General features: G+C 41.9%; 1 protein-coding gene across 1 annotated transcript in view; it reads left to right on the top strand.

Annotated features, from left to right (window-relative positions):
* Positions 1–689: 689 nt before the first annotated feature.
* SYT7 (synaptotagmin 7) overlaps positions 690–24,992 on the top strand; it is a 255,232-nt gene continuing 230,929 nt past the window's right edge. Inside the window, exon 1 of the mRNA XM_032234644.1 lies at positions 690–1,010. Coding sequence (XP_032090535.1) covers positions 983–1,010 — 28 coding nt within the window. The 5' untranslated portion in view covers positions 690–982. The remainder of the gene's footprint in view (positions 1,011–24,992) is intronic.

The raw sequence follows: 24,992 nt of genomic DNA, 5'->3' as shown, positions 1-24,992 counted from the left end.
CCTTTGCAGGTGCGAGGTTGTAAAGTTCGTTAGGCACCTGCTCTTGAATTGGATGGTGCTTGCTTTTGTGTCACCCACTCCACTCCACACACCCTTTAATACATTTTCGAGTTTCAGTACCACGCGGGTGATGGGGGGCGGGAGGCTTCTCCCCCATGCCAACTACTAGCTGTGCAGATTCCTCACCGAGTCGCCCTTTCTATCTCGATGCTCTTTGCTTGGGGCTTTTTTAAAGCACAATACGCGTACAGGAGACCCTTTTTCAAGGCACAGCCCCTTCTAGTGTGAAGTTGGCGATGCGCACAGGCAACTCTTGAGACTTCTTTCACTGCTGCTGTTGGAAGAGCTCACGTGCAAAGCCGCCCCCCTCGGGAGGACGAGCGAGCAATCCAAAGGAGCATCAAGCTCTCGCGCTGCTCCGGGCCGACGTCTTTCCCTCGCTTTGCCTTGCAATTTCCTCGCCTACCAGCAGCGAGCAGCAACCGGACGCCTGCGAGGAGGCTTGCGACGCGCGCGCGCGTGCTCTCTCACTCACTCTCCCTCACACACACCCTCTCTCTCTCTCTCACACACACACACATACACACATACAGACATCGAGGGGAGGGGAAGGGAAGGGCTCCGGAGGCTTGGTGTGTTCCTGGGTGGAGGAGGAGAATCAGTCAGCCAGCCTCAGCCTACAAGGCGCCTCCGTCCATTCATCCAGCCAGCCTCATGCCGGTTCCCGCTCTTTCCCAGCAGTCCGCCGCCTGGGACGCCAACCTGTTTGTGGAGGTCACTCCGGGGCCGCTTGCAGCCTGTGGCTTCTCCCCTTCCTCGCTGCCGTGCGGCGCCTGATGGGCTTGCCGCTGAGAAGACGGCTGGGAGCTTTACGCTAAGCGAGAAAGCATCCCGCCTCGCCGCCACCTTGCACACCCACAGCGGAGGGATTTACTTCGTCTGGAGGAGCAGCTCGAGGGGCTGGCCGCACGCCGGGAAGAAAATGTTCCTCGACCCAGACGCAGCCAAAGGTAATCAGCGGCGCGCCTCGACCCCGCCGGACTAACTAGCTGCACGGCGATCGGGGAAGAGACCGCCCCCCTCCCTCCGGGCAGCGCCGAGCACTTGCCGCGGACGGCGCGGGTCGGGGGAGCGGCCGCCTTTGTACGGAGGGACGGGGAAGAGCGAAGAGCGAGAGGGGATCGGGAGGCGGAGGTCGTGGCGCCGCTCCACGCACCTGAAGGAGGAGGAAGAGGATGACTCCCCGCGGCTGATTGGGCGGGGAGCCTGGGGAGTGGAGGGAAGGGCTCCGGCACTTCGCTAAGGAGGCGGCGAGAAGGGGTCGGGCTCGGCGGCGTCTCGTAGCTGCGGCGGCGAGAAGGGGCGGGTGGTGGTGGTGGCGGGAAGCACCTTCCGCGGCGACCTGGCTTGGAGGAGGTTGCGAGGGGTGCGCTGGGCGCAGGACTGGAGGGGACTGGCTCAGCGAGAACTTAGCGGGGGAGGGAGAGCAGGGCCGCCTAGGGAGGCGGAGCCCAGCCGGCTCCATAACCGCCTTGCCTTCCGGAGACTGGCTAGTGGGGCTGTTGCCGCCGGCCGAGTTTGGAACGGAGGAGGAGGGGGGGTGGAGAAAGAAAAAGAGGCCACCGAGCCGCGCGTTGTTTCCCGATCTCCCTCTGCCTAGTTGGGCTCCCCGCCTAGGCGGTGGGGCGCTGCTCCAGGTCACCGTCACGCCCGCCGCCCCCTTCCCTTGGCTTCCCTAGCTAGACTTTACGGAGTTTTTCCCGGCCCATAGGTTGGGAGGCGGGGGAAGACTCTCTCTCCGGCCGCCGCCTCCTTTCTTAAGAATCTGCCGCCCTTCGGAGCCGCGGAGGAGGAGGAGGCGGCACCTGCTACTGTATTCCTGGGCGAAAGTATGACCCAGATCGCGGCCGCCTGCTTCCAAGCGCGAGTGCTTGACCCGAGCTGCCTCGCCTCGCCTTTTCTCCTGGTCCAAGACAGGCTTCTGGCTGGCCGCAGCTCCTGTTTTTCTCCCCAGCGAACCTTTTTTTGTCCCTGAGATGCTTGAATGCTTGTTTTTCTAGGAATGTAACGATCACCGCTGCCCTGCTGTGAGCAGGCAGTGCGGATGAGCTTAATTTGGAATTGGAAACCATACTTACATTTAATCCTACCTCACCTACACTCCCAGGGCTGTTTTAATTTGGGAGTACTATCTAACCACTATCTGCCTCCATATTCAAAGAGAAAGATTAAATCCCAATCAAAAGTTGCAGCAAAAGTGTGGAAAGTCGTGACTGTGTGCTGCTGTGGATGTGTGTATAAAATCCACAACTAAAGGAGGTTTTGCCCATTAATAGGGTCATTAGTGGTTTGTTTATGTGGCCTTTAAAAAGAAAGGACCCGGAGGGGTAAGGCTTCTCTCCCCAGTGCTGAAATTTGGGATTACTGACCACAGATCAACTTGTGAAAAATCTAAGGGTATCTTGCAAGTTTATGCTGCTTCTAGTTCTTCACAATGAACAAAATCTGTAGATTCGGACTACATATAATTTCACAGTAATTTACAAAACTGCCAAAAAAAGTTTGTTTCCTTTTCTGACGTGGGTGCCCTTCAAGTGGATGGACCTGCCAGAGTGGTGTGATCAGTGTATCAAATTGAAGAGAAGAGAGCTAGATCATGGGTCTGGATTATGAATTTCCTTGGGTTACAATCATCTCAAAGGACACTGTTTATTAAAGGTTATCACTACACAGCCATTCATGAGAAGATACAAAGCTTGACCTCCTTATTGTTACATTAGCACAAGAATGACTGGGTGATGCTATGAATCCCTAGTGATGAAATCACTGGTCTGGTTTACATCAGTAGATTGTTGTAGTGATAAGACAGGGAAAAATACATATACTTGTAGTGTGTTGATGGAATTACAAATGTATGCATAGATGCAACCTGCATATACCAAAGCTGTTTGAAAAAGCAACAACTTGATTAGATGGAATGGATACTCTTGGCTTCCTGTCTGCTTTTATATTGCCAGATGCATCAGATCTGGTCACTTTTGGAAAACAATGAAGGTCTGATAGAATTTAGTTTGTTCCAGCAAGGCTATTCTTATGCTGTCATTGAAAAAAAAGCTTTAATCCATAATCTGCCTTGGCAATATCCTATGGCAACCATTAACAGAAAATAATTATATTGTATATACTTCAATCTGACTGTTCCAGACTTGCTTTTACTTTTATTCAGGTGGAAGCAGAAAGAACACCCAGGAACCATCCTTTATAGTATTCATCATTAATAGCTAGTGTTATGTGTATAATTTTCTATTCAGAACAGCTGTTCTTTTCTTCCCAGTCTCAGCTCAGCTTTTGTAGGCCTCTAAATTCTCCCCCCCCCCCTGTTCTTTTGGAAAATAGAGAAGTCAAAACTCTACTGAGCCAAGTCAGAAGGGAGTCTGCTGAAGAATAGTACATGGAGACGTATTTTCCACGTTCCTGCCAATTTATTTTTCACAGTTGCACTACACAATTCAGAAAAGTATGTTAAGTTAGCTTGTGTTGTCTCAAGTAGTTTTTTTGTGTGTGTGGTATCTTTCAATTTCTACAGATTGTAGCACTTCAATAGCTAGGTTGGCAATTCATTTTCAAACTATTACAGCCATGAGGATCTCTTGCTCTGGGAAGAAAAGTGCAGAGAAAGTTGTAATGTTAAAGGTGTCATTTAGCATAATCCTGTTCCCAGTTCCTTAAAAAAAAAAACCTTGTGTTGAAGATCAGATTAAGTTGAATTGACCCTATGCACTCTGTTCCTCATATACAAGGTCTGTAAGTATGTAAACCTTAATTCTTTAAGTTAACTCTTAACTCAATGAAGGTCAGATTCTGTTCTCTAAAGTCTGCATACATCTTTCTCAGTAAAGATAATTATTCCAATATTAACTATAGCCAATGGTTAGCATAGGGGCTGTGGACAATCACTAGCTGTGTTCCACGGAATTTCATAGCATAGTAATGCTTGTTCATCTTCCTTGATGAATTCAAATCTTGTTGAAAACTGGAGTTGTTTCTACCATCTGCAGAACCTCCCCACATCTTAATTAATACCTTAACTAACCCATAGGATATGTATGTCACCTCTATCAGAATTCAAAGTGTCCTCACACATACAGCTTCTTTAAAAGTTGTAACATAAGGAGGAAATCTATGTTTTTTAAATTGTAGTATTCCACAGAAATCAATGCACTTTATTAATCATATAGAAATCAATGCACTAGGAGGTTTGTGCCTTAATTAATGCCAACCACGTTTATTTTTAGTGTATTTTATTTCATTCTTTAATGTTATATAAACAATCTTAGGTTGAATGTTTTTTAATGAGTCTAATTCTGGTTGATAGCTCAGTTCCAGAGCTCATTTTGTGTACAACAATTCTAAGCTTTTCTGCTCATAAATCTCATTGATTTCAGTGAAACTTTCTTCTAGAGTGACATACAAGTAAAGGTGGAGTTTGCAATGCACTAGAACAGAAAGTGTATGTGAGGAGGAAAGGGGATTGGTAGGGAAACAGAAACAAACCATCTTCTGCATGAATTATTTGCAATTTGGTACTCCAAATGTATTACAAATTTCTGTTTGCTACCTTGGAAATCCATCAGGAATAGATAAGAATTCAATTCAAACTGTCTTCACAGCACATATCATAGATGATCCAAAACAAAATGATGAATTTGAAAATCTTAACATTGTGATAGTTTATATGTTTAAGCCTGAAGAACTGGCATTGCTAACCTTTCTAGCCTTAAGGACTAAAGCTAGTATATGGGTGTCAAACTCATGACATCACATCATGTGATGTATCATGACTTTTCCCACCTTCTCTAAACTGGGGGTGGCTGTGGCCAGTGTGGGTCACATCCAGCCTGCAGGCTGTGAGTTTGACACCCCTGAACTAGTGGGTTGGGGTAGAGGCTGAATGCATGGCTGTATCCAATTGTAAAAACTCTTTCTCTCCTTCTCTTCCTCCCACATGGATTGCTCCATTGTTACATAGAAATTATACACACACTCATAAATGCATACAGTGCAACAGTCTTCTCTCTTTTATAAAGACACATTCAGAGCATGGTTACTGGAAAGAAAGGGAAATAACAGGGCTGCCTCCTCCCACCTATGACCTGTTTGCTGCTTATTGGTTTTGGGCTGTAGGCATGATCTGTTACAGCAGGGATAAAATATAAGATAACTTGACCTATTCAGAAACAAATTCAGCGGGCATGTGGGAAAATAAAATGCAACTGTCACCAATAGGATAAAGGCTATACACAATTGCATTTTAGATTTGTAGACTAAAGACTGATCAGTCTGTCCCGGTCTGGTGATTCCAAATATGTTCAATTACAATTCTTATTCCAAAGCAAGAAATTGATCAGATCGATCAGTTAATGATTGGTAACTGATTAAGAAACGTATCATTTTTCACCTTCTCCTTGTTATTTTGGATGGGAATAACTGATACTTTATTTCAACAATCGGAGAATAAAATGTCAGGAGAGCTCACATCAATCCTATTCAAAGATTGTGAATTTCTAGCTCAAAAGAATTGTTTCTTCAAATTCCATTTGTCCTCATTTGATCTTCTTTGACACAGCAGATGGATGTCCTCTTGCTTGTGATATGTGGCCATTACATTGTCACACATAAATATAGAACGCTAAATTCATGGGGATAAAGAGGTCTTATCTGGCGTACAGATTCTGTGGTCAAGAATACAGGTAGTCCTCAACTTATGACCACAATTGAGACTAGAAGTTTTGTTGTTAAGCAAGATGGTTGTTAAGTCAATTGTGGCAATGTTATGACCTTGTTTGCCATGGTCAAGCAAATCACTGCAATTGTTAGGTAAACCAAGTGGTCATTAAATGAATCTGATTTCCTGCTTTGACCTTGCTTAATGGAAGGTAGTTGGGAAGTTCACAGATGGCATAATGTGACCCTTTAACAATAGAATTCTTTATTGGCCAAATGTGATTGGACACACAAGAAATTTGTCTTTGGTGCATATGCTCTCAGTGTACATAAGGAGAATAAAATACATTAATCAAGAATAAAAATACAGAAATAAGAATAAAAAATATTGTAAATAACATGCTGGTTACCAAGTGCCTGAAGTTTGATCACATGACTGTGGAGATGCTGTGAAGGTTGAAAATACCAGTTGTGAATTTTTTCAGTGCTTTGTAACTTTGAACAGTTACTAAATGAATCCAAGGATTACCGGCATTATATTTGCATTTCTCAGAAAATGTTACACACTAACTTCAGGTCTTTGTAGATGTCAAGGCTTTGTATTATTAATTTTAGCCTCACTTGTCTGTCAATTGGAAATGTGGTTCAATTCACACTACTTCAATATCTGCAAAAATGTGGTGGCAACAAGTTTATTTGAAGCATTAGCAACAAGTATGGGTGAACTCAGGTGCAGGATACATGCAGATGAATTACGGAATTATGACAAGAAGAGTTGTGTGACGCGTGGGATTTAGAAAAGGAGGAGGAGACGATTGAGTTAGTAGTTTATATAAATATGAAAAGGGGGAGGGGAAGAAAGCAGTCTGTGAAAAAAACTGACCACAGAACGAACACATATGCAGAACACAAAAAAGTAGATAAGCAGGAGTAGAAGTGGGAAATTAATTTACAGGGAGAAAATGGAAGCAAGACATGGCCATCTCATTGAGTTTACATCCCTCTTTTAGATTCTTGGCAGACTTGCTTTTGTGAAGAATAAATTGAAAGAACAGAAGACGCTAGGTGTACTACTGAAACTTAACTTATAAAGCTGCTTCAGATTTTCAACCTTTTGAAAAGTTTGAAGATGTGTAATGGACAGTGCCACAGTGGCACTGCTGCCACTGAGCTAGTAAAAACAACAGGCATTCCATAGAAAAGCCAACCAGTGACGTAAAAGGATAAATAATCAAGATTTTAGATGTAATCATGCACAGCAAAAGGGAGATTCCATCTCACTTGCATTACTCAGATTTACCCCTGTTCCAATTCATACCTGCAAAGTTTCTTTCCAAATCCACCTGCTCCCTCCCCTTCACCCTGAAGACTCAGCATTCTTCCTGTTGCTCTTTGAAGCCATAGCATTAAGGTGGCCACTTTTGGGTTAAAGTTGTTCTACCCCCCCTCCCCAATTCTCTCCAGAAATATAGCCATTGCTCCCTTCATTTGCATGATACATCTGAATACTTGGGGGGGGGGGCTGATAGCCGTTTCGCATATTTTCAACTTACGTCCATGGTTAGATTTTGGTCACTAAGTGGTGCAACTAAGTGAATGTTATTCACTAAGTGGTGTGGTTGTTAAGCAAATCATTACTGAACCTTATGATCATTTTTACCGTAGTTAAGCGAATCATGCACTCATTAAGTGAATTACACAGGGAAATCTCTCTTTGCCCATGATTTTGCTTGTTGGAAGTCAGCTGGGAAAGTCACAATCACAAGACTGCAGGATGCTGCCACCATGGTAAATGTGAATCGACTACCAAGTGCCCAAATCCTGATAACATGACCATGGGGATGGTGTGAGGGTTGCAACTCTTGAGTATGGTCATAACTTCAAACTGTCATTAAGCACATTATTGTAAGTCGGAGAATACCAGTATTGGTTTCAACTCCTTGCTATCTATACTTTGTAAAAAGACTTTAGTCCTTATCTGACCAGATGTTTACAAAATGAAAAGGCTGGATGGTTAGAAATTCACCTGAAGTTTTTCCCATATGGGAATGAAAGAGAGGGTGTTACTGGAAAGGTGTCATGTGTGCATTAATACTGTTGCCCCCACTTATGAGTCAAAAATAATTCCACCCTTCTTCCTGTGCATGATTGCCAAGAAATGTACTCAATGGATGCATAAATTGTCATTAGGTCAACCATCAAATGTTGACTGAATTGGCTTGAGCAAAGGCATGCCAAATTATGACAAAGTGGTCAAGAGACAATTATCACTAATGCTTCATCCTAGAATCCAAAAAAAAACAGTTAGCTGTTGGCAAGATTGCTGCTCATTATAGATTAACGAGCCCAGAATAAACATTCCTTTTAATTAAAATATTGCTTTAAAAAAAGCAGCCCTATTGAGGAACCCAAATATCTGTTGGGTGATCACAAATAGTAAGTGTTGAAACAATCCTTGATTCCCCTTGGGCGTATTGCTACTTATTCGTAGGCTGTCGCCCAGATTGTCTGCCTATTTTAGGAAAGACGTGCTGCTGCAAATTATGTGACCAGTGCTGATTTGAATCGGTATGGGGGTATTTGCTCGGCTGACTCCAGAACGAGACAAATCGGAGAGGGAGGGAGAGAGCGAGCAGTGTAACAACCACTAGGGATTGTTGTGCGCAAAAGAGAGCGTGGGGTTCCTGCCCCACCCCTCTTCCAAGATAAGGCCACCTTATCGGAGTCGCTTTGTTATCCGTTTAGTTTCCTTTCATTAAGAGGGCACCCTATGTCCGACGATCCTCCCAGCCAAGGCAAACGCACGCGTGCTCCCTCACTCGCTTCAAACCGAGGGCTGATCAACTCCGCCGGTATTGGACGGGGAGCCCCGCAGAGCGCGACTGGTTCCCGCTATTGCCCTTAAGGGCCCAAGGAGCTTTTTGACCCGAGCTAATGTGGGGAGGCGGATATGGAATAACCAAGCGCCTCGAGGGAGCCCGAATCAACCCCCGCTCTTCCTTTTCCCGGGGGAGAAACAGGTCCGAGTCCTCTTGCAAAGCGCCGGAGGGAGAAAGTGGGCGAGACAAGTAGGGGGCTTCGAGGCCGGCTGGTTCAAAATCGGCGGAAACACCAGGGGAGGGGGTGGAGAAATGTAGCTGACCGGCGTCTTTGTATTGTAAGGAGCGGGGGGGGGGGATGAGTGGAAAGGCCGGCGAGGAAGGGCTAGGCAGCGGCTCCCCGCGGGCTTTCGGAAATGGTGCGCGGTTCCCGGGAGAGAAAAGGGTCTGCGTGCGCAGCGCATCTCCTCCTCGCTGCGGCGGGCTAGGCGCTTCTTCCAGCACGGTCAGACTTCGCCTGCGGGGCGGAGCCGGCACTGCAGCCGCGGTACCGTCTTTGCCTCGTTGAGTGGCACGCCCTCTGCCGCTCCCAGCGATAACTACCAAGGTGGCTCTTTTCACGCACATGGCTTCTCGGAATTGGCTCCTTCCTTTTTTTTTTTTTTTTTTGTTTCTATGTAAAAATATTGTACATTGTTAATGTTAATTCCATGCTGATGTAGTTATAACTGCAATTTGACACGCACACGCACAGTGTCCCTTTTAAAGCTAGTGATACAAGATGCTTCCCCGGTGATTTGTCTCGGGATCTTTGTAGCGGTCACACGATGCTGAGCAAACCACCTGGGTTTTCTGTTATCCTTAAGCCGTGGGGCAAGGACTGCTCACGGAGGATCGCTGGAAGCCGGCATTCTTGGGATTTTAACAAGGGACGGAGGCCAAGAGTCCTTGGGGCGTAAAAGGAACGAAACTGTTGCTTTGACAGACGCTCGCGTTTTCCTTCTAGTCAGTGGTCTAGATCCCGCCCCCTCGCTGTAAAATTCCTTTGATGCTGTCAGGTGTTAGCAGTCTCCCGGAATAGCTCTTCTCGTGCGTCCTGCCTATGTCCTCCCCAGTCGAGCGGCAGGTGAGGCCAGGCAGCTAAAATTAACCCGTTTTGGGTTAGAAAGAAAAAAAAAGGAACACATTCTTGCTAAAGCCAATCTTCCATCGCGGAAAGATTTGGGGGGTGCGGTGCACACTTGAAATCAGAAGATGGTTTCTTTATCCGAAGTGGGGGGGGATACCCCTGGACTTAGCTCTTAACCTTCCAGAGAGAATCTGAGACTGACGTGGTGATAAAGATTGATGGAGATAATATAATTGCTGCCATCTTTCAAGTCCCCAAGGATCTGACTATAGGGGTGATGAATTTAACAGGAGCAGGCTTTAAAGAACAGGCAGTAAGGCTGCCATGGAGAAACTATGCTTAAAAAGGGCAAGCAGAGTAAGAGGAGAAGTGCCTGTTTGAATGTAGATAAAAGAGCCCCCCCCCCCCCCAGCTTTCTTCTCAATTAGTCCACAGATATTAAAGGAAACTTATGTAGAAAGAAGAAAGATGCTGGGCACTTTCCCCTGTTTTAATGAGAAGATAAAGGCTTTAGAGTGCAGGGAAAGTATTAATGATACTTGAAATTATTATTACTCCAAGACTATCTATCAAAATGGAACCACTCTTGCTATCAATAACTCTGTAAAAAGCATTATCAAAGGGAGAGGCAGAGAAAAGTAAACAGAATATAATTCTGTTGCCTCTCTTTGTACTTTGAGCATTGACAAATGTGCATTTAAAATACAGATTTCTGATTGGGTCCAAATTTACAACCACTTCTGTTTTAGTAGTATAGCCATAAAGAATAGCCATTAGCTCACCATCAGGAAGAATTGGACTGTGTGGTCAGTAAATAGCATGCATAAGCACAGCAAAATAATCAGCTGGTGAACAATTAGAGTGGAACATTAAAATCTTGCTTCTAGAATGCCCTTCCTATAATTATGTTTGTACAATGTTATATATATGAGGAAAAGAAGGAAATTTGAATTTATATCCTTTATCACAGTCACTTTATCTCACTCAGATTCAATTTTTCAAGGTTGTTTTGGCTAATAATGATGATGCACAATTATATGTAGTTTGAACAAAATACAGTTCTGACCTTGAAGGTTTATTTGTTTATTTATTCACACATTCATTAGATTTTAATCCCTTTAAAAAGTTCAATTTTCTCTGTCATACCCAGAAATTGTTTTGCAATGTCCATCAATTTCAAAAGCGGTTAAATAAATCATAAGGGATTAAGAATATGTAAGCATAAAATATTTTTTGTCTAATCCAGTTCTTCAGATTTCTGTAAGAGTGGGTAGGGTACCTGCTTCTGACCATAATATGCACAAAATTGGGTTATTATTAGTATTACAATTCATCACATAGTCAGCCAGATGTTCAGACTGGCATTTGGCATTTTATCCACATATCGAGTCCTTCCCAAGGACATGAGATAGGCAGATGTGGATGTTTTATGGTGTTACAAGTAACATCACAGGCTATAAGTTGTTCCTTCTGAGTAAAACTGCTTTTTTTGATTAATTGATGGTAAATTTGTCAATGCCAGTGGTGTTCAAGTGGTGCTCCAGTTGTTTTGGGATTGCACCCAAGGCACCTATTACTGTTGGTACTGTCTTTGCTTTTGCCACAGTCATTCCATTTCTATTTGCAGCTCTTTGTATTTTGTTATCTTCTCCAGTTCTTTTTCTTCTCTTCTGATCTCTCCTGGTACTGCCATATCCACCATCCAGACTTTTTTGTTTTTCTTATCAACAATTGATAAGTCTGGTGTCTTGCTACGCCCGTCTGCTTGAATTGCAAAGTCCCAGAACACTTTAGCTTCTTCATTTTCTATGACTTTGTCTATTTTATGGTCCCACCAGTTCTTGCTTTCAGGCAAATAGTATTTCTTTTAGATCAGGAGTGTGAAAACTTAATTTCATTGAGGGCAGCATCAGGTTGTGATTAGCCTTGGGGGGCTGTGGTAGGCATGACAAGGATAGGTGTGGCCAGCTCAACGCCACTAGTGTTGGGGGCACCTGCGATGGCCCAAGCGCTCTGCCAGCAAAAACTGCCTGCTGAGCTCCATTTTCGGCTGACAGCTTCCTGCAAATCTCTGCAAGCTAAAGCGGAGCTTTGGAGGGCTGCCCATGGCCCTTCTGAGCTCTGGCAGAGGCACCGTGGGCCAGTCCTTCACTGTTTCCAGGGCAGCCCACCAGGGAAGATATAAGCACCCTGCAGACCAGATCCAGCCCACGGGCCTTGAATTTGATGCCCTTGGTTTAGATCTTCCAGTGCACCATGCTATTTTGTCATTCCATAGTTTGTAATTGGTATGGGCTACCTTTTTGTAGTAGCTAATCTTTCTTCTGCTTCTTTGCAGAGGCTGCACTTGCTATCTGTTGCTGTCTTCTCAATTCTGGCATTTGTTCTTCTCTCTGTCTCTTTCTTCAACTTTATTATTATTATGGTTCATCACATAGTCAGAAAGGTATTCAAGCTGCATTTGGCATTTTTGTCTACCTTAGTATTATTACTAGATTTTTATTCCACTTTTTATGTATTTTCATCTACTCAAGGCAGCGGACATATCAGACACTCCTTTCAATATTCTCCATACAACAACTGTGAGGGAGTTGGAGAAAGTGTGACTGGCCCAAGTTCACCAAGGAGGATTTCATGTCTAAAGGAGGCCTAGAACTCCCTGTCACCTGGTTTCTAGGTCAGCACTTTCATCACTACACCAAACTGACTCCAGTAAAGTTGGCTGTGGAGACAGAACCAGAGCCAGTTCATTAAGTTATTTTGGGCAGATGCAAATATCACCTCTTATAGTAAGTTATTTATTCTTGACTTTCAGCCAAATTACTCAACAATTGATCTTTCAACCTAGAGGGATGAGGCCCTGGAAAAGCAAAAAGCCAAGTAAATGCCTTTCCCATTAGGATAAGAGAGTTGTGTAATTTCCTGTAAGAGTTAGCTTACTATTTCTTTCTCTGACTTATTTTAAATCAGATTAACTTTGACCTTCCCACACTGATTTTGTTTTGACCAATTCTTTCTCTAGGGAAGGCAAGAAAAATGAGTAATTTTTGTCACCTAATCTATGTCTATTAGGGATATCCTGACTCCTAGTGAAATATCACTACAACATTACTGGCTCTTAACTGCCAGCAATGAAGAAAAATTTCCTTGGGACATGAGTAAATATTTTGGGGCAAGAATTACGAAGTGGGAAGGGATCTTGTGGTGTCATCTTGTGCATCTCTATAATAATGTGTAAAAGGGGTGCTCCACAGGGGAAAAACACTATGCAGGTAATTCTTGGTTAACTATGGCAACCAGGGCTGATGGAATGCCATCACTAAGTGATGATGCAATTATAAAGCACAACTTCACTGCACTGCTTTGTGATGGAGATTCTGGCAACCTTGGTTGTCTTTGGTAAGCAAATCACCATGGGTTGTTAATTGAGAATTTCATGTGGTCACCATTTGCGGCATCCTCTGGCTTCCCCATTGACTTAGCTTGTACAAAGACAACACAGAAAGTTGAAAGCGGTGACCACCTGACTGTGGAAGATGCTGCTTTCAACATAAAATGTAACGACCACTTGTTCAGCACCATCATGAATTTGAATAGTCACTGAAAGTGTGGTTGTTAAAGAAAGGCCACCTGTACATAAAACGCTTCTCATATTCTAAATATGTTGTTAGTTTAAAGAAGATGGAGAAGTTTCTGCATGATGTAATATCTCATAGTCTTACACTCTCAAGACATTGTGCATTACAACTATTACAACGGTTGGCTGTTGTAGACATTAATTTTGGATAAAGGGAATTATAGTTCAAAACATCTGAAAGGCTGAAGGTTTGTGACGTTTGTCTTAGAGTCATCAGTAAAGGTAAAGGTTCCCCTCACACATATGTGCTAGTTGTTCCTGACTCTAGGGGATGCTGCTCATCTCTGTTTCAAAGCCGAAGAGCCAGCACTGTCCAAAGACATCTCCATGATTATGTGACCGGCATGACTAAATGCCGAAGATGCACAGAAGACTGTTACCTTCCCACCAAAGATGGTCCCTATTTTTCTACTTGCATTTTTACGTGCTTTCGATCTGCTAGGTTGGCAGAAGCTGGGACAAGTAACGGGAGCTCACTCTATTACATGGCTCTAGGGATTTGAACCACTGAACTGCCGACCTTTCTGACCAACAAGTTCAGCATCTTAGCTACTGAGCTTCCATGTCCCTATAAAGTCATCAGACTTTATAGGAATTAAAGCAATTAAAAGAGACTCCTGTGTGGACTGCTCATATCTATTTCATGATCTCCAACTTAAGTTATAGTGGTTCTTCATAAAATCAAGCCCCACTTCACCAGTTCAAAGAGCAAAAGACAGTTTAAATATACATATATACATTACTATAAATTCAAAACAAACACAGGGTTTTGATGGGCTAATTCAATTTGAAGTTTATTTGATCATATCATCACATTGATGCAGATTTGTAAAATGAAGAGGTGCCATATTTTGTTTATCGAACTGAGACATCCACGTGCTTCTTCTGCCCTTTGGGGATCTCCTGCTTGTGCATAAAATCTCCTTGCTTCAAAAGAAAACAGATGGTTGAGGTGGATCAGCCCAACCTCTAATGCTTCCCTTTGAACACTAAGGCAGGTTGTATTGCTCCTAGAACTTAAAGTGAAGGTTAAATTCTAGCAGTAGGCAATGCCTGTTTTGCCCAGGCCTGTGGAGTACCTCTCCATCTCATCCAGTTCACCTTTACCCCGATTTACCGTATATACTCGAGTATAGGCCGACCCGAATATAAGCCGAGGCACCTAATTTTACCACAAAAAACTGGAAAAGTTATTGACTCGAGTATAAGCCTAGGGTGGGAAATGCAGCAGCTACCGATAAATTTCAAAAATAAAAATAGATACCAATAATGCCATTACCCATTGAATAACATATACAGCCTGCCTATGCCCATTAAATATACAGTAGCCATTGTAAAAATTTGCTCTGCATAACAAATTATTATCACACAATACTGGTGTATTCAATGAAATACTTCACTCACCTCATGATGCTGATGTCCCGCTGTGATGATGATGTCCCGCCTCCTATGACACACGGCACAGTGATTCCTATCATTGGATCACTGTACCAGAGGAGGTGGGACATCGCTATGTGGCTGCTTGCCATAACAAGAAGGAGGTGGGACATCGTTGCAGAGCGGCAGGAGGGGGAGGAAGGGGAATCGTAAGATAGCCCTGCATTACATTAGAACGTGAGGAGGGGGGATGGTGCGGTGCGCGCTGCGCGGCAAACTGACACAGAGGGAGGGGAAACTCACAGGGGCACTGGGCCATTCACGAGCGTCACCCAGCGGCATGGCCCCGCCCCTTTTTCTCCTCCATTTCGGGCAAATTTTTCACTGACTCGAGTATAAGCCGAGGCGGCTTTTTTCAGCTCAAAAAGTGGGCTGAAAAACTAGGCTTATACTTGAGTATATACAGTATCTTATTCCTGCTTCTTCCTTTCTCTGCCTTCCTGAACATTCTAATCTGTGATTTAACTTATTTGGGTTAAATGAAGAGGATGGGCCCAGGTGAGATTGCCGCTCACAGTGCAGAATAAAAAGGATTTATAGGAGGGAAAGGTGACCTTGTATTAAGATAATCAAGTCTGGATGGAAATGGCCAATTGCATAACAGCAGATAAGGTAGGTCTTATCTAAGTCCAAGGAGATGGTGGAACAGACATGGGAATTTTCATGCTCTTTTAAATATTCTTTTTTCTTTGCTCTGTTTTACGGATTTTTTTCCCCTATTACAAATATTTACATGATTAAAACACTGCAGCATTTAACAGTAATGATTCTGTGGTAAGAATTATATAACTTCAAAATTCACTAATGCTAATATAATACATATTTATACATGCAAAGGAATTTAATTACCAAAAATGTCATTCCAGTACAATAAATGGATTTTTAAAAAAAAAGAAAACTATAATTACAGAGGAATTGGTCCCTTGCATGTGGAAGCAATTTTTCCTCCCCTTGGAAGATCAATCTAAGTTATAGATACTGTATATTTCTAATTGGGTAAAAACTTAAAGAATGTAGTACTCATATTGGCATCAAGAATAAAATTTCATGAGTGCTGTTCCTATGCCCTCAAGCATCTTGTCTCAAAAATTGTCAGGCATCCATTAGTAGTGGTAAATTTCCAGGGCTGGAATGCAGAATATTTATAAGCAAGTATGGGAAAAGAAATAACAACCAATATGTTATTATGCATTGTGAAATGTATACACATAGAGAAAGTATTATCTTTGAAGCCAGGGAAAATATAAATTCAGGAGTTGGCTTTATATCAGACTACGTTATTTGTAATGATTGAGTTACAGTAAAAATTTACTCCTAGTCATGTCATACTGATTTTCTAGGAAGCTTTGGCCAAACGTATACCATTCTTGGAGAAGCCTCTAAGAAATGGAAGGAGAATGGATGTTAGAAATGATACAATATTTTTCATAGTCCAACCAGTAATTGGCAACCTCTACTTTGTAGATTGTGTAAAACCAATTATTGGAACTACAGACAAAATTTAATACCCAAGACCCAAAGCAGTTATTAGAAAGTCTGATCACATGAATCTCCCTTGTCTTCTTAATATATGAGAAGCAGAGGTGGTATTCAGCAAGTTCTGACCAGTTCTGGAGAACCGGTAGTGGAAATTTTGAGTAGTTCAGAGAACCAGTAAATACCACCTCTGACTGGCCCCGCCCCATCTATTCTCTGTTTCCCGAGTCCCAGCTGATCGGGAGGAAATGGGGATTTTACAGTATCCTTCCCCTGCCACGCCTACCATGCCACACCCACAGAACTGGTAGTAAAAATGTTTGAATCCCACCACTTATGAGAAGGAATGTCTATGAAAGTTCTCAGTCATCCAGATCATGGTTTTCCCAAAGATGCTTCTTCAAAAGGCAACTGGACTTTCTTTGTTTTTCCTTGAAGATGTTTTGCTTCTCATCCAAGAAGCTTCTTCAGTTCAGAACTGAAAAAGCTTCTTGAATGAGAAGCAAAATGTCTTCAAGGAAAAAGTTGCCTTTTGAAAAAGCACCTTTGGGACATAGGAGAAGGAAATTATAAGTATGCATTATAAAGTTCTGGCTGAAAAATGGCAATTAAAAGTATCTTCAGGCTATCACTAAGGGAGAAGCAGAGAGAAAAGGCATTGGCAGTTACTTGGAAGCAGTGTTCTTGATAACTTATGACTGAATATTGTAGATCTTTGATTTGATGTTGGCATTGTACTGGGACAATATTTGCACGATTTACATATGAATATGAATGACCTAAGAGAGATTGACTAATCTTTGTTCCGGGATATTGAGGCACATGAATGAATCAAGGAACATATCTCCTTATAAAATTATCTGATTCATCCAATAGTTTCACATTTTTATATTACTTAATTTCAAAAGCACATCTTTGTAAGGTGACTTACAAAATAAAAATCTAAACCCCAAAACAAGTTAAAATGCGACCATAACATAATAATACATAAATGTACAGCAAAACCTCTCAAGAAGCCATATATAAAACATGCTCATGCACTTTACCTAAATAATGCACACTGTAATAAGATGAATTTAAGAGACTGATATTAGACTATAATGGCATCAAATAAACCTCCATTAGAAGGCTGAGCAGTCCTAGAGAAAGCATCTTCTTATTCATTTTTACCAACTCTTATTCCATTGTTAATGAGATACTATATTGTAGAGAGCCTCAGATCTCAAGAAGTTCAGATGTGAATATAAACTGGTGCTGTGTCATATCAAGTTTTAAAAGTGTAATTGACATCTTAAGTTGAGGCCAGAACTGAATTTGTCATTGTATGAGCTATTTCACTGATTCCACACTAAATGTAATCAGAGTATTCTGAAACTATTGATGTTTCCAGATTGACTTCAACTGCAGCTTGATTTTAAGTGCATTACAATAATTCAATGTAGGCGTGACTGCAGTATAAATAGTCAGAACTAAGTTAATGTTCCAGAAAAAAAAATGATTCATTAACAAATTAATTAGTAGATAGATTTGACCGGGGGCATATTTTTCTACCATTGTAACTTACAATTATATATGCCCAAATTGATTGAGAAACAACTTTAATATCATTTTTTTCCTTCTAGAATAATGCAAATTTATTTTAAGCAGGATGAAGCATCTCTTTCAACATTATCAGTACCTCCATCCAATAGTTTCCATCACATATCTCCATCTTATTTCTGTACAATTTTGTTCATGCTTTACAAGACATCCACATATTTCTTCATCTTGCAGGATTGCCTTTCACTTCTAGGTAATAAAACAATCCTGAAAATATATACACATAATAAAATAAATAATAACTCAAAGTTGTTACCATGTGCTGATAAATGTTGAGACATCCTTGTGCAAGTTGCCACCTTTTCTTATTCTATAATCTCCTTGATGCAATAATCCATACTGTGAGCTATTCTGGTCTCCCTTTCAACAGAACTGCCTTCAGTGATCCCTTTGGCCTCTTTGCTTTAGATCTGACTTACTGTGGGTATACAAGACTCACTCAGTTCTTGATATTAGCTGGGTAAAAAGCCTGAACTGATCATATTTAGTGATACATTTTTCCAGCAGCATAAAACCTGGTTAAGAATCATGATCTCTTTCCTTTGATGTTATTGGCATGGTTCCCTACAGTGCATGTAATTTCATATTAATTCATCACATCTCTGACTGGGTGGCAATAATGCCTTTTTAATGGGGGCATGAATAATATAAAATTAATTCACTGCTAGAAAATTTGCCATGAATCTTTGGTCAATGCTTAGAATGAAACATGGAAAATAGAGCAGCTTGATTCAGAGCATTGTTTAAAACATAAGCCTAATCTTACATCATCAGCAATTGGGGAAGAGACTGGAGCATGAGTCCTATGAAACTGTTGGATGATTGCAGGATTGCATATTTTATGAAGCATGGTCATTCAATTCATACGAGACAAGCAAATTACAGAAGGAAGGTAACCTATTTTCTGTGGACACTTCAAACAGGAGCCATTATTTGTGCCAGGCAGATGAGATGAATGGCCTAAGATGCTTGCTACCCAAATAGAAAAATGGACACAAGAGGTGGTAAAGAACACAATGAGATAGAAAATAAGTTTGGCTGTAATTGCATTTTTGGGGGGCTTCTAAGGTAGTATATCTCCTAGTGTAGGTAAAGGCACAGGGCTTATCAGATATTTAATTTCTTTTTTTTAAAAAGCTGGGCTTAACCTGTCTGAAAACTAGATCTTTTATTCAGAAGGCTGCTTTCTAATCCACAAATAGAGGACATGTGCATAATAGCTGATGAATGAGAGAAGCATACTGGACATTTGGTCAAGAATATTTTTGGTGATGATGTTGTTATGGCATTAAAAACAAGTTTGCCAGCTCAGGCTTGATTTCAAATATAAGGCTCTGGATTTTAGGTTATTCTTGCTTAAGAAATCAGGAAGTATCTCTAATTGTTCTTCTCAGCTTCACACCTCCCCTTCTTCCCCCGCTACCCCTATCTCTGTCACCATAAATGTATATAAATAATTGAGAACCTTGGAAGCAGAACGGAAAAGTGATTTTGAATGCTGCCAAGGTGTGAGGGCTAGTCCAAGGCAGCTGGCAGTTTCTGGCTGTTCCTATCACACAGAAACCATTTAGAGAGCTGTCCAGCAGGGTGAGGATTTCACTCAAAACCTTGCCCTAAAGGGATGGCGACACAAGTTGTATCTGAAGTGCTGTAGTCTGCTTCTGTACCGCCCTCCTCTCACAGTGAAATATGCAGACTATCTGGAAGCTCTGTTAAATGTTTAATGAGGCCCCTGACCGAGCAAAGCTGGAGGAGCCACAATCAGAGAACTAGTTTCTTTCTCATAGGTCACTGATTTTACACATAGCTCACTCTGTGGTGCTACCCAGAAGCCCTTTCCTCAGGGGAATGGTTGTATGCAGAAAAAAAGAGGGGGCATTAATATTTATAAAGCAAGCAAGCTCTACAACTACTCTCAGGACTACAATTAAACTTCGACAATAGTAATAAGGAGCCTTGTGCCTTCTGCAGCTGCTGCTTGCTTTTGGTTCTGAGGAAGCAGACCTCACAGACCATTGGGAAAACAATATCCAGCCCACAGTCCAGAATGATTGATGTAGGAGACCTTTAGAGTTTCATACATGCAGTCAGAGGCAAAAGGGCTAATACATAGGTCTGTAGAATGGGGAAAGCATAAAATAACAGATAGGAGGTACTTAGCTAAAGCCCTGACTCAGTGCAGATAGTTAAGGGCAGTCTATAAGATTGCACTGGAGCTTTCTTGCTGGTGCTATTCTTGAAGACATGAACGGGCATTCGGAAATAAGGGATTGAGGTTCAGTGGTGTTCATTTAATCTTAAGACTCCAGATATTATGGGCTCAAACTCTAAAAACACTACATTTTTCATTTTGGGTTCAGAACCAGTGATCAAAATGGGGACCATTGATATTTAAATGCTGTTTATCCAAATTATGGCATAAGGCCAGGATGATGACAGTCCTGCCTCTGTAGTTCTACTTGCTTCTACGTGACATAGTTTATTCTTTTTGTTTTGCAGTTTTGCCTTTAATGGCAGCATATTCTTGGGTGCTTTCACATAGAAATGCACCAACCCCTTTTCTCTATAATACGGGGTGTTTGACATATCAAGAAAATGGCCTTAAGAGAGCGGGTTTCTTTCTTGGAACCATTCTAAGACACAGTAATGTTCCAAGAATATTCCTTTAGAAATCCTAAGGGCCCATTTCCTCAGGGATCCAGGACAAAGAAAAAGTATTACTCCTAAACAGCATACACTTAAGAAGATTTCTTATGGAGTATCAATCAAACACACACACACACACACACACACACACACACACACACACACACACGAGTACCTCTCATTCTGTACACTTAGGTAAAATTCCATGCTGAAATTATGATTGGTCTCATTACAATGCAATTTTACTGGGATTTATATTAGCATTCTCGGTTGGCATTAGATATCCTACAAACACAAACCTTGAAGAGAAAGAGGGAGGGGGAGAGAGAGAGAGAGAGAGAGATGATCATGTGGATCCAGTGGGAAACAAAATCCAGATATGATTAGAGGAAGATTTATTATGTAAGCTAATGGGCACCACCTGGGAAAATTTTAAAAGGTAAAGCCAGGTTTGGCCAACCGTAAAGGCATCCCAAGCAATTAAAGAGGATAGCATTATTTTGGGGAGCTGAAACAATGAACATTGGTTTGAAAATTATTTTAAATAACTGGTTTTTCAGATCAAAATGTGGATTGTCTGATTTGTGTTCAGAGTAGTGATGTATTAATTTGTATGCAAAGAATCTCTGGTCAGTGTCATTCAAATTATACCTATTTTTAAAATTAGAAATATATTTCTTAGAGCTGTTTGTAGCAAATCTTCTTTCCATTCCTAATTCTGACATTGTGCTTTGGAGCTAACACTTTACATGGTATCACAAACTGTCAGTGAATCGGGCACTGTAGCCTCTTTGGCTGTTAAACTAGAGGTGATACTGCATTTCTCGTGAACTCAGTAAAGGGCTGACTTTAGTAGCTTGGGTGTGGTGTTCCAGTTCATTCCCTGCATTCATATAAACATTTGCACTCAGTGGACCATTGAATGAAAGTAAACGATCCATTCATTTTGCATCAACCTCCAGAATTCCTTATGAAACAGCAACAAATTAAACAGGCAGTGCTACCTGAATGGTTACCTTACTCTACTTCCAACTCCATATGTAAGAGCTGAGGACGACAGATCACTAAGTATAGATTAATTACATGTTAATGCACATTAATCATATTGCCATATTAAATCAAAGTGGTCTTTTTTGTTTTGCTATAGCATGCTAATGAACTGGGGCAGTGGGAAAGAGGTTAATTTGTGACTGTGAGCATGTGCCTTCATTGACAGGGTCGGTCCCAGAGACACAAGCTAATCCTGTGGGGGGTTATCCTTTTTCACTGAAGTCGAAGGTCAAGCTATAACTGTTTAAAATGTATTCACTTCTTTGTTTATTTCTTTGCCAAGAATTTCTTAGTGAGACATAGAAATATTTAAAGTTACAAAAATAGTGAAGACACAGTAGAGATAAATTAATATAATCACAGCAAACAAATCTAATGATTTCAAATAGAAACCTTTGAAAGTCTCTGAGTTTCCATATAGCCTGGGTGAAAAGGTAGGCTTGTTTCTGCAGCTTCCCCAATGGATGTTACTACTTTAGGCTTAGGCTGCCTGAATTTGTCTTCCATCTTTCGCACTTAACTCACAAAGGACTGTGGAAATTATAACGCAGTGTTTCTCAACCTTGGTGACTTTAAGTCCTATGGACTTCAACTCCCAGAATCCCCCAGCCAGCATAGCTGGCTGGGGAATTCTGGGAGTTGAAGTCCACAGGACTTAAAGTCGCCAAGGTTGAGAAACACTGCTATAACCTAAAACATCTGGACGGTGGGAATCACTGCTATTATAGGTAATCCTTGACTTAAGGTCATAATTGAGCCCAACATTTCTGTTGTTAAGTGAGACATTAAGTGAGTTTTTCACCATTTTACAACCTTTCATGCCTCAGTTGTTAAGTGAATCACCGCAGCTGGTAAGTTAGTAACCCGATTGTTAAGTGAATCTGGTTTCCCCATGACTTTACTTGTGAGAAGGTCGCAAAAGGGGATCATGTGACCTTGGGACACTGCAATGATCATAAATATGAACCAGTTGCCCAGTGTCTAAATTTTGATCACATGACCATTGGGATGCTGCAAAGGTCGTAACTGCGAAAAATTGTCACAAGCCACTTTTTTCAGTTGGCACTTTGGTCACTAAATGTACTGTTGTAAGTTGAGGACTACCTATACCCGGGATGGTGAACCTATGGCTGCCTCAGGGCACACAAGGCGTTGCTCTGTCAACTGGCCAGCGCGCATGCAATTTTTTGCCCTCCCCAGGCTCCGGAGCGCAAAATAACAGCCCTATGGGCAAACCGGAAGTTTGGGAACCGACTTCCGGTTTGCTCTTAGGGTGGGTTTAAGCCCTCCGGAGGCTTCAGAGACCTTCAGGAGGCTTCCTTGAAGCTTCAAAAGGACTAAAAACGATCCTACGAGCAAACCAGAAGTCATTTCCGGTTTGCTTGTAGGGTCAGTTTAAGCCCTCCGGAGGCTTCAGGGACCTTCAGGAGGCTTCCCTGAAGCCTCTGGAGGACTAAAAAGGGCCCTATGAGAAACCAGAAATCACTTCCGGTTTGCTCATAGAGTCATTTTTTCCCCTCCGGAGGCTTCTGAGAAGCCTCCTGAAGGTTCCTGAAGCCTCTGGAGCACCTCCAAGGGGGGGGGAGACTGTTTTTGCCCTCCCCCAGCTCCTATAAAGCCTCTGGAGCCTGGGGAGGGCGAAAAAAGCATGCAGAAATGGGTGGAGTGCCTCTTATGTGCGCATGTGCACTGGGGGGGGGGTAAGATTTGTAAGTTCTTATAATGAAAGTCAAGCAGTACAGTGGAAAAATGGAACTAAAACTAAATATAAAAAAAAAACTAATGACAAGAATGCAACAACCTTAGAATTAACAATGAATATACTAACGTGGTAGGCAGCTTCTGCCTGTGAGACTCAAGCATCAACAATAAAGAAACAAGTATTTAAGAAATTTGCTTCAAACTAGCATTTAGTAGGGTAGTCATGAAGGCCTTGAAAAAGATATTATTGAAATGTATTTATAACTAAAAAGTCAGAATAGTACGGGGAGTGGAATTTCCTTTGGGACTTTATGGAAGTGAAAGTTGGACTTTGAAGAGAGAGGAGAGATAGAGAACATTGATACTGCAAGATCCAATCTGGGTCAGTCACCAGAACAGAGGTTTTGTCTTCCAAGCTTTCAGATTCGTGCTGAAGCCCATCTGTAGGGAACTTCTCTCTAGCAGAGTGTGTGCTCTTCTGTCTGTGGTATTTATATGGTGCCTGCTGTATGTGGCTTTTTAGATGTTGATTTGGGTGTTGATGGCTGGCTATTAAGTCATTGGCTGTCATTTGCTTATGCTGCTTAGCCATGCTTTCTAAATACTTGATAGGCTGGTAGTAAATCAGCACTGCTGTCGACTGAGGAGGAGCCCATTTCCCAGGCTTCAATCACTTCCTTGGATGTTTTTGTGCCTGCTTGTCCAACAATCTTAGTAGCTGCAAAATTGAATGCATGTCCTTGTTCATTGCACATGGATACTTTTGAAATTTGGTGTTCAACATTTATCCCATGGACAGCCAAGGAAACAAACAAATGATTTATTGTATTGTATTTGTATTATCCAACCAACCAATCCAGAGTTCTCGCTCAATTACCAGAATCAAATTATACTTCAGACACATTATGTCAAGATCTAATACTGGGAAAGGTGGAAGGAAAGAGAAGAAGATGACTAGCAGCAAAGTGGATGGCCTCAGTTACAGTGGTAACACAAGTACTGTTGGAAGGCCTGAAAGACCAGGTGAAGGACAGAATGCAATGGAGAAAATGTATCTATGTGATAAAACCATAACTGATAAAGTTAAAGAAAATCTGAAAATTTAACATTTCTTTATGTATTCTGAGGATTAGAGAGGCTGGTCAACATGAGCTCCTTGTTTCTTATACAAGACATTCATTTATCCCCACTACAAAGTACATACATATTATGGATTCTAAATGTACACTGCATATAGGTCCTAAGACAAAAGCGGATTAACTAGCTTGCAGCTACATTTTCTGGTTGAATAATTTTGTTTATTACAAGAACTTTAGCTAGCAGAGTGCCTAGCACAAAACTTTGGAGGTTCTGGATCCATGGTTGGGACCTCTAAAAGGAATTAGTCTTTCAAAACTTAATTGATGCCATAAAGTGGTCTTCCCAACTTAATGTCCAAATGGGTTTCACATATTTTTCATTGAGCAGAAAAGGGCGTTGGTACTTACCTGATACGCCTCTTCTCATAGTGGGGGGAGGAGTATCCAGGATGGGTTTGACCTTGTCCTCTCGTGATTGGATTGAGTCAGATAAGCTCTTTGGGCTCCGCCCCCTGATACCGGGCATGCCCAGTTTTACTGACGAAGAGCTCTTTCCGACTCGTTGCATCATTCACTCCAGACTCTTGATTCAATTTTTTGCTTTTATTGTCTTCAACATCAATATTTAAATAACAACATAAACAATGAACATAACACTTAGTCGTACAAACATAGTCAGGGAGGGACTGGATACT

The sequence above is a fragment of the Thamnophis elegans genome, chromosome 1 (genome assembly GCF_009769535.1).
Source record: "Thamnophis elegans isolate rThaEle1 chromosome 1, rThaEle1.pri, whole genome shotgun sequence".
NCBI classification, from domain to species: domain Eukaryota; kingdom Metazoa; phylum Chordata; class Lepidosauria; order Squamata; family Colubridae; genus Thamnophis; species Thamnophis elegans.
Note: the sequence above shows the minus strand (reverse complement) of the source record. Positions and strands in the feature narration are given on the sequence as shown.